Genomic DNA, 10,485 nt, shown 5'->3' with positions numbered 1-10,485 from the left:
AATATGTCCATAATGATGTACAAATTTTCTGAAAAAGTTGGTAATACCAAGAAACTTGCGTACGTCGAAAACATTTTCAGTCTTTGGGAATTCTTTTTTACATCACGTCTTTTCTTCGCCTAGACTTATTCCATTCGAACTTATGATGTGTCCTAAGAAATTCACATTTTCCTTCATAAACGCACATTTAGATGGTCTTAGGGTTAAACCTTCATCTTTGATAGCCATCAAGAATTCTTTTAACACTAAAATGCCATTCTCAACCGTCTTGCTTTGTATTATTACCTCATGCTCGTAGCTTACAATATTCTTACGATGGTCCAATTTTCTTATAATTTGTGTAATCATTTCTTGGAAAATCATTGGCGCATTTGCCAGGCCAAATGGCATGACATTCTATTCGTAAAGTCCTTCCGGGATTATAAAGGCTGTTTATTTCTTGCATTCTTCTTTGATGGGTATTTGGTAATAGCCTGAGGTCATGTCCAGTGTGGTGAAATACCTATTTCCTGCTAACAACGATAACTGCTCCTCAACTACAGGTATCGAATATTGCTTTTCCACCGTTGCTGCATTTAATGCACGAAAGTCGGTACACATACGTCTTTCGCCGTTCGACTTCTTCACGAACAAAACTGAGGCAACATATTGGGAATTTGTCGAATAATTCCGCACCGTAAAAGCCTGTCTATGATGTCTGATAGAGTTTGTCGTTGACTAAACGGAACTTGAAACCTCTTACCGACTATCGGTGTATCTGTGGATACAGAAATTTCCATGCTTGTACTTTTACAACGTCCCAATTCTTCCAAACTTTCTGCAAAACACTCCTTATGCTCCATAAGCAAATGATTCAAAACTTTTCTCTCTTCGTTACTGATGTTCTTGCCAATGACAAATCTTGTCGTTGTTGCGGCTTCGACTTTCAGAACTCCAGACTCGATGGTCAATCTTTTGCCGCTCTTGCGGAGGACATCTCTGCCCAACAAAATATCATATGGCATTAGCTCATCAGGAATCACAAAAATTGCAACTTCCATATCATCATCGTCTATGGTCATGTTGCATTCAACCATTTCCTTTACCTCAATTTTGGATCCACCAAATCTGCTCATCCTTTTCGTTGTTGGTTGACAATTCAAATTAATTGGAACCGACGATTTCTTTATTAAAGTGAAATCACTACCATTGTCAACAAAACCAAGAAACTTTTCTCCATTGACCTTCACCTCTTTCATCACAGGAGGACATGTCTCCTCTTGCATAATCGGACATAGCCGTTACATTGGTCTTAGCCTTACATTGTGATGCTTCATGGCCTACCTTTGAACAACGGGTACACTTTGGTCTCTTGGGTGGTTGCAGACATTTCGTAGACATGGGGCCAAAATTATTGCAATTAAAACATTTCGGTCCTTTACTTTTGGCACCTGCATTATCGACAGCTGTTACACTCTTTGCCTCGTCGTCACTCCTTTTAAATTCTTCCCAAGTCTCCGCTACAGGAAGTGTGTCTATCCACACCTTGGCGACTCCTTTCATTTTGTGATGCACAGCAAATATCGTAGTTTGATCAGACCAACCATACATATGTCGTAATTTCTTCAATCTTGTCAATAAATTGCATCGACGTGACCGTTTGCTTTATGGGATCAAAATCTGGTAAGATAGCAATATAATATTTCAAGCAACCCGATGTATCTAGTGTTGCCGTTCTTGGTGCTATTTGGTTCTCTATGACTTGTACATTTCCACCATTCTGCAAATTAGTACGGCTTTTCGTACCTCCACTTGCAGAATTTACCGTCCATTGCTGTACACTGTATGCCAAAGACATAACAATTTGACGCAATTCATATATTTGCCTTTGCATCGTATTGTCACCTCAAACCCATGGAAATTCTGCTGTGACTCATCATCCTCAATTTCCACTTCATTGGCTACCATAAGTGTAGCAATCTTTTCCGTTCTATTTCCAGTCAGTAGTAATAAACCTTTCCGCGTTAAAAGTTTATTCAATTGAGCAACTTTCATTCTTGAAAATCGAACCTTGTTGCTTCTAATCCATTTCTTTAACCGCTTTTCCCTGTGTCTTGTTAATTTTTGGCTTGTTTCGTTTCTATGCCAAATCATGTGTGCCTCACATTTGAAACAGCCGTTGACTTGCCCGTGTTTTGATCTTGTGTTTCTTATCTCCTTAAACACACCAATACAAACATACAATTCTGCTTCTGCTACACGCAGAATTCTGCTTTGAAATTCGTCTCTGATACTACGTTCGCACTAGACACGAAATCTTCGTAAACGAGGATTTTGGCCGAAATCGTCCTAGATCTCAGTAGATTTCAAATAGGCAAATATCAGCTGGCTCGTAGGGAATTTCAACAAAATCTCCTATACTGCTTTGTACAACTGTGGTTTTAGTACTAAAAATGCACTTTTTGCAACCCTGCCCCAATTTTCCTTGTAGATGAATGTGTGTGTGCAGTTGACACACATTTGCACTTCTTTGATTGTAGTCGTGTTCTCTCCTTTATATCCACTTTGTACTTCGTATTCTCGTAACAAACTTCTCACCGAATTTTAATTATCAATAAACCAATTTATTAACTTTCTTGTTCCGATCCCACTTCTGAATTTGTCAAAGATGATGCGTGTAGTTTAAATAGTTTTTATTGATATAAAATACGTTTGTTAATACAAAGAAAATACAAAAATAAAGGAATTTATTAAAACACGTCTTTTCTGCTCGGCAGTTCAATGACAACCGTCGTTGACAAATTTTTCAATTATTATTTTTTTTTTACTTCTTTGAACAATTGTTTTTTGTTTTTGTAGTGCTTACTTGCAGCGCTAATACTAAAGTGATAAAAAAGAATATCATCCAGATTGTTTGACTTTCAAGTATTCCAATAATGGCGCTATCATCCTGAAATTTGGTAGAGATACGTCTTTTTCTGCGCTCAGGTTAAGTTCGAAGATTGGCTATATCGGTCCAAGTTTTTATATAGCTCCCATATAAACCGAGACTCCCGATTTGGGGTCTTGAGCACCTATACAACGCAATTTTAAAGAAATTTGCCTGATTTTGGAAATCTAGATATATTTTAGGTCCACAAAGAGGTGTGCCGAATATGGTGTGTATCGTCCTTGTTTTAGCAATGGTTGGCATGCCCGCCTTGCATACACAAGTTCGTGGGTTTGATTCCTGCCTCGACCGAACACCAAAAAGTTTTTCAGCGTTGGATTATCCCACCTTAGTAATACTGGTGACATTTCTGAGTGTCTCAAAGCTTTTCTAAGTGGTTTCACTGCAAATGTGTAACGCCGTTCGGACTCGGCTATAAAAAGGAGTCATTGAGCTTAACATAGAATCGGGCAGCACTCAGTGATAAGAGAGAAATTCACCACTGTGGTATCACAATGGACTGAATAGTCTAAGTGAGCCTGAAATATCGGGCTGCCACTATACCTAACCTATCTTAACCATATACAAGTGTGATGAAATTAAAAATAAAAAAATGTTTATGATTTCTTTTATTACTACACTTCTGTCTCCTGATGGAAAACAAAAACACAACATAAACTTTCACTACGATATTCTAAGATAATTTGAAAAGTATATTTAACATATCATTTTTGTCCAGATCATCAACAATATCACACATTCGTCTCTTAAATATGGGCAATGTACGCTCAGTCAATAAATCATATTCATCCAATAATTCCATACGTTTTGCATTTGCATCGTACTTTGCTCGGTCCAAACCATCATCATTACAAACAACATCGTTCCCAATTTCTTCATCTTTTTCCTCCTCGGAACCTTCAGAGGATGAAATCTCTCGTATTGCTGTTGCCACTTCATCCAAATCGGGCAATTCAGTTGAATCAGATATGAAAAATGGTATTGAGAAAGCTGCCATACAAAAACCAAATATACCGAATTCTTTAATTTGCTGCAAGAATATGCCTTTGGGGTAGACATCTTCTATATTCAGACCATAGTATTGAATGTGTGCCGTTAAAGTGTTATAGTAGATATCAAGTAACTCCGGAAAATGTTTACTGCGTAATTCCCTATCGGTGCTAGTGTACAGATAGTGAACCAAATCAAGTATGGGCGATGCATATCGTGACAACTGGAAATCTATTAACTTGGCGTCGATTGTCTCTTGTTCACTAGGCTATGGAGTGATGAAAAGAAATTGTATTAATTATTAGCATCATATGCAATGAGAGAATCAAATAATGGTCAAAGAAAATTTTTAGTGGGCACAAACAAAAATAACTGCTAAGAAAAAATTTTGTCAAAATTTTATTTCTATAGAAAATTTTGTCAAAATTTTATTTCTAAAGGAATTTTTTGCAAAATTTTATTTCTATAAAAAATTTTATCAAAATTTTATTTCTATAGAAAATTTTCTCAAAATTTTATTTTTATAGAAAATTTTATCAAAATTTTATTTCTATAGAAAATTTTATCAAAATTTTATTTCTATAGAAAATTTTGTCACAATTTTATTTCTATAGAAAATTTTGTCATAATTTTATTTCATGTTACAAACTTGTTTTTATTGTATTAGACTTGTATTTGAATTTTCCAATTATCAATATCAATAACTCATTTATCAATAACTCATTAATTGGAACAATTTTATTTCTATAGAAAATTTTTGCAACAAAAACAGAAAGAAATAGTTTCTATAAAAATAAAATTTTCTATAAAAATAAAGTTTTGCAAAAATGTTCCATAAAACTAAGATTTTGCTAAAATTTTCTATAGAAATAAAATTTTGCAAAAACTATTTTTATGTTAGCCTGATATCAACGCAGGCTGGTTTTTCGTCCAAATCAATTACTTCTCGTATGTAATTTCCATAAGAAATTAGCATATAATGCGCTTTACAGACTATCAGTTATTCCGGACGACAGTGCTGGTGTCGAACATATCCCATATATTGTGCACATTATAAGTTAAGTCCGAAGGCATAATCGATACTGCTGCATGTTTATGGGATCGATAACACATTTACCGATTATTTAGTCATCGCCGATTAGTCGTATCGATCCGACACACTGTAAGATTCTTTACAAACACCGACATTCCGTCCGGAATAACTGATAGTCTGTAAAGCGCATAAGACCCAAATTGAATCATCTCACCCAGCCAGATCTTACTAGAGACTATGGAAATGTGGATTAGCCAACACTGAAACATATGTATAGTCAGGCTTGTAAGATGGGTATCTGGCCTTTTCTTTTCAATACCATAATAATACCAATTCCTTAATCTTCATATCCAATTAGCTCGCATTTAAAATTGTAATTAATGTAAAGTAATAATTGATTTGGACGAAAAACCAGCCTGCGTTGATATCAGGCTAACATGAAAATAGTAAGCTACGATGAGCCCGTCGTAAAAGGTAAACAAAACACTACTAATGTTGTCGTTAGAATTGTTGTTGTGTCCTTGAAACCAGTTTCAATAGTTATCACAGTAGTTGTTGTTGACTAGAAACAAGGCATTGTGTGATCGTTCACCAATCAGGAGAATTCAGCAATGCATCCAAAAATAGATTTCAATCTGTTGTTGCAGTAATGTAATAACAAATTGAAATTGAAAAAATAAGATTAAGGGATTGTAGGTATATGAGAAGATGATGCACAGTGGTGGTGAAAAAATGATTCTACTTGGGAGAAATGATTTTCGTATGTAATTTCCATAAGAAATTAGCATATAAGACCCAAATTGAATCATCTCACCCAGCCAGATCTTACTAGAGACTATGGAAATGTGGATTAGCCAACACTGAAACATATGTATAGTCAGGCTTGTAAGATGGGTATCTGGCATTTTCTTTTCAATAGCATAATAATACCAATTCCTTAATGCGCTTTACAGACTATCAGTTATTCCGGACGACAGTGCTCGTGTCGAACATATCCCATATATTGTGCACATTATAAGTTAAGTCCGAAGGCATAATCGATACTACTGCATGTTTATGGGATCGATAACACATTTACCGATTATTTAGTCATCGGCGACAAGTCGTATCGATCCGACACACTGTTAGATTCTTTACAAACACCGACATTCCGTCCGGAATAACTGATAGTCTGTAATGCGCTTTACAGAATATCAGTTATTCCGGACGGAATGTCGGTGTTTGTAAAAAATCTTACAGTGTGTCGGATAGATACGACTTGTCGGCGATGACTAAATAATGGTGGACAATTAACTGGAACTGCTTCAAATAGTTTATAATAATTAGTACGTCAATATGAAAAATTAAATCAACACCTTAGAGAAGTCACTAAATTTAAATCGCTTTGCAGAAAACTAAAATCTTTGGATGTTACATTCTTGCAAACATATCGACAAGAAAAAGTTTCCAGAAACATTACAAGTGCAACCTATTAAAATTGTTAACAACAACAAAATGTTGAAATCAACAAGTTCTGGATGAACATGTGCATCACATCGTCAGTTTAATTCATATGCTATTATCAGTTTAAAATGGATATTTTGTGAATTCCTTCTGCTGGAAATCAATTCTAACACGCGGTCCAGTACGTTCCTAATTTCAAATTGCCCGCATGTTAATAAATGTTAATGCTGTTTTATGACACCAAAAGAAGGAAATCGAATTATCAATGCAAAAGTGTTTACTAATAATGTTTAAGATATTTAAAGTTTTGTTGTTTTTTTTTTTTTTTTTTTTGTTCTTATTTGTTGATATGTTTAATAAGATAATTATTTATCAATTGGTAATGTAGTGTATTATGTAGTGTAGTGTATTATTATATATTTTATTTTGATGAAAATTAATAAATTATACAAAATTCATAGAATTTTGGCTTTGACTTTCAATTTGAAGTGGGGATATCATTCATACAAATTTAGGTTGAAAAGTATTTGCAACGATGTTAATTTTGAATTTGACTCGCATCGAAAATTGTTTGACAAATTATTGAGTAGCGATGCATTTCAATTTGAGGATAACACTTGAGATATTATTGCTAATGTGTTGAATTTCACTGTTGAGGGTAATGTCTGTTTTTTGTTGAGAACGCGATTTTCTCAACAATTTCTCAACTTGAATATTACCCTAATCCTTTGAAAAAATGTTTGAAAAATTGTTGAAATTTAGCATTTTTCAAACGTTTGTGTTTATTGGGTTGTGTCTATTGGGATGAGACAATGATCACAAAACAATACTTATTATAATGGAGCATCACTGCTCTCGTCTACTTTATCTATTAAAGTGCTCTCGTCTACTTTATCTATTAAAGTAGGCGAGAGCAGTGATGCTCCATTATATTGTTTTGTGATCATTGTCTCAAAACTATCAGCCAACTACATTCAAATCGATGATTTAAGTTTGGCAAAGGAAAAAGAAATATGCTTGCAAATTTGTTTAGGCAGTGGCCGACTATCAAACCTTTTTTTAGAAGGTTCAAGTGTAGTTCACTTTGAGTTGAGTGAATTACCCGAATTTATTCTGATAATTGGTTGATAGTTTTGCTGCAAGCAGAGGATGCTGATGAGGAATGTGGTAATTCCGAAACGTGCGTCCATTCCAACCATCTTGCAGTCTATAGGGCTTTGCCCAAATAAATTTGACAAGCATACTTTTACTCTGTTGATTAAACTACACTTGTAGTTTAGTCAATGCATGGTTTTAAGCTGAGATCAAAAAGAGATGAAGAGAAACCAACAATAACAAACAAAACGAATAAAATTTTGCAAAAATTTTCTATAGAAATAAAATTTTGACAACATTTTCTATAGAAATCAAATTTTGACAAAATTTTCTATAGAAATCGAAAATTTTGCCAAAATTTTATTTCTATGGAACATTTTTTGAAAATGTTATTTCTATGGAAAATTTTCTGAAAATTTTAGTTCTATGGAAAATTTTTGCAAAATTGTATTCCTATAGAAAATTGTTGCAAAATTTTATTTCTATAGCAAAATTTTCTATAGAAAATTTTCTGAAAATTTTATTTCTATGGAAAATTTTCTGAAAATATTGTCAAAATTTTAGTTTTATATAAAATTATTACAAAATTGTATTCCTATAGAAAATTGTTGCAAAATTTTATTTCTATAGCAAAATTTTCTGAAAATTTAATTTCTATGGAACATTTTCTGAAAATTTTGTCAAAATTTTATTTTTATATAAAATTATTACAAAATTGTATTTCTATAGAAAATTTTTGCAAAATTGTATTTCTATAGAAAATTTTTGCAAAATATTTAAATACTAATAACAAATTTCTTTGAATATAGTTTATTTAGCTTGGGGTTAGTTGCCAAGGATACCTTTCTCCCTTGTTGAAGACTTACTTTCTTCGTATACATCATGTTATTATTCCAAAAGTCTCCGTGGCAAATCACAGCATAAGGCGATATTTCTGTTCCATTCACACACTGTAAACACATACGCTTAAAATTATCCTCCAATATTTGAAGACTTTCAATTTGTTTTGCAACTGAGGGATTTGAGTATGAATCCTGTTGAAGCATTAAACGTGTCTTTCTTATATGCTTTTTACCGAATTCAATTGTTATGGGATCCACATTGTCAGTAAAAAGATTATCGCTCATTGGTTGGAGTAAATTTTGAAATATTTTAGGTTTTTTAGCTTGTAGAATAAAAGACATGGCATGAAATTTGGCTATGGAACGAAAAGTGGCAGCTGCTAATTCAAATGTAGGCATATTTGTCCGTAAATTTTGCTCATATCCCCATTGCGATAGATCTTCGAGTATAATAAATTCATCATTATCATCCAAACATGTATGCAATAATTCGGGTACGTTGTCAAATTGACATTTTCCAGAGTTCCCATTTTGTTGGACATCGTCATTGCGGAGATCTTTGGATAGCTGGCGAAATTCTTTAAAAATCGTTTCATACATAAAAACTTCACGTTTATATAGATCAGCTATACGACTATGAGCACGAAATGAAGGATTCTTTGGTGATATTTTTAAAATGGTTATAATTTCCCTATGATGATCACAATAATTGTTGGTTTCCGTTGCATTTACACACTCACGAACACACACTTGCATTATTAGGCCATATGAGTTTTCACCAATACCCGATATGGGTTTTACCCACAAATCATATGTGCGAGAGTCACCAGCAATTCTCTCAACCGCTATCTTTCGATAAGCTGTCAAAATGCTCTCAGACAATTTTGTTAGAATCTCTTTATCGGTGGTATCAATGGTGACGTTAATGTTTAATACTACTTCACCAATACTGTTGTTGTTTGTTGTATCTTCCATCATATTTGTACAAATCAATAATTAATCAATTAATCAAAATGGTTTTAATGTGTGTTTTTTTGTTGTTTTTGTTTAACATAGACAATGGAAATTATTTTGTTTATATTTATCGTTCGCCGTGTTATGCTGTCTTCACCGATGGCTCATTTCAAATCAACTAAATGTATTCACTAACAATTCATAGAATATATAGTGTTTGTTTTCTTCAGTTGAAAGCTTTGCTCTGACCCTATAACGAAACTTTCCTTTATAGTGCCAAAGAGAAATATTTGTTTACATGCATAACATATATGAATGGCCGGAAGGTATGCTCACAAAATTGGGTTTGTAGAACAAAACTATACAGACTGTTTGAGGCCCTACACGTCAAGTCTTAATGGTGTTCATAATATTATTTCTATAGAAAATTTTGTCAAAATTTTATTTCTATAAAAAACTTTGTCAAAATGTTATTTCTATAAAAAAAATGTTTTAAAAATTTTATTTCTATAGAAAATTTTTGCAAAATTTTATTTCTATAGAAAATTTTCTCAAAATTTTTTATTTATTTTATTTCTATAGAAAATTTTGTCAAAATTTTATTTCTATAGAAATTTTTTGCAAAATTTGCAGTCCAGGCGTGTATAGATTTGAATCTGGCGTTTTCTTTTCAATGGCTCTATTAACCATGTTCCTTAATCTATATTTGTCCATAAAGCTCGAAAAATAAATGTATAATTAGATATAATGCATTTGGACGTCAATTGCCTGTTTCGGTATCAGGCTAACATGAAATATAATAAGCAACGATGAGCCCGTCGTAAAACTAGGAAAAACACGACTAATGTAAGCGTTAGAATTGTTGTTGTATCCTGGAAACCAGTTTCTGTAAGTTGTCACATGTTGTTGTAGTTGACTGTAGAAACAATAAGCATTGTTCGACTGTTCACCACTTAGGTGAATTCTAACAAATTAGCTTTCTAAAAATAAATTTCGTGTTGTTGCATTACTATGTAACAAAACAAAATAAAAATAAGATTAAGGGACTTGTAAGTTATATGAAAAGATGATGTACAGTGGGAGAAAAGATGATTCAATTTGTAAGAGGAAAATTCCGAAATGTTTTCTCCATATGGAGTTAAGGCCGGTATGCACCTCTAGCGAAATTTTCGGTAGCAAAAATTTATTTAAGTCTACAA

At 33.2% G+C, this 10,485-nt stretch overlaps 2 protein-coding genes across 2 annotated transcripts; both read right to left on the bottom strand.

Annotated features, from left to right (window-relative positions):
- Positions 1-432: 432 nt before the first annotated feature.
- Positions 433-1,061, bottom strand: LOC142235364 (uncharacterized). The gene is made up of 2 exons (XM_075306619.1): positions 743-1,061; positions 433-635 (listed from the first exon to the last, which is right to left on the bottom strand). The coding sequence occupies exons 1-2, from the start codon at positions 1,059-1,061 to the stop codon at positions 433-435; spliced, it is 522 nt and encodes a 173-aa protein (XP_075162734.1).
- A 2,459-nt stretch (positions 1,062-3,520) lies between these two features.
- Positions 3,521-9,449, bottom strand: LOC142234671 (uncharacterized). Its single transcript, XM_075305845.1, has 2 exons — positions 8,357-9,449; positions 3,521-4,187 (listed from the first exon to the last, which is right to left on the bottom strand). Exons 1-2 carry the CDS (start codon positions 9,308-9,310, stop codon positions 3,603-3,605), a joined length of 1,539 nt encoding a protein of 512 aa, XP_075161960.1. The 5' UTR covers positions 9,311-9,449; the 3' UTR covers positions 3,521-3,602.
- Between the last annotated feature and the right edge of the window lie 1,036 nt (positions 9,450-10,485).

The sequence above is a fragment of the Haematobia irritans genome, chromosome 4 (assembly GCF_050003625.1).
Source record: "Haematobia irritans isolate KBUSLIRL chromosome 4, ASM5000362v1, whole genome shotgun sequence".
In the NCBI taxonomy this organism is placed as follows: Eukaryota; Metazoa; Arthropoda; class Insecta; order Diptera; family Muscidae; genus Haematobia; species Haematobia irritans.
Note: the sequence above shows the minus strand (reverse complement) of the source record. Positions and strands in the feature narration are given on the sequence as shown.

Bases quoted from the DNA above. Each gene is read 5' to 3' on its own strand.
- LOC142235364 (XM_075306619.1), bottom strand. From the start codon at position 1,061: ATGACCATAGACGATGATGATATGGAAGTTGCAATTTTTGTGATTCCT. The intron at 636-742 runs GTAAGAGGTTTC...ATGTTGCCTCAG, and splicing joins CACAGATACACCGATAGTCG to TTTTGTTCGTGAAGAAGTCG.
- LOC142234671 (XM_075305845.1), bottom strand. From the start codon at position 9,310: ATGATGGAAGATACAACAAACAACAACAGTATTGGTGAAGTAGTATTA. The intron at 4,188-8,356 runs GTAAGTCTTCAA...ATCACTCCATAG, and splicing joins ACATGATGTATACGAAGAAA to CCTAGTGAACAAGAGACAAT.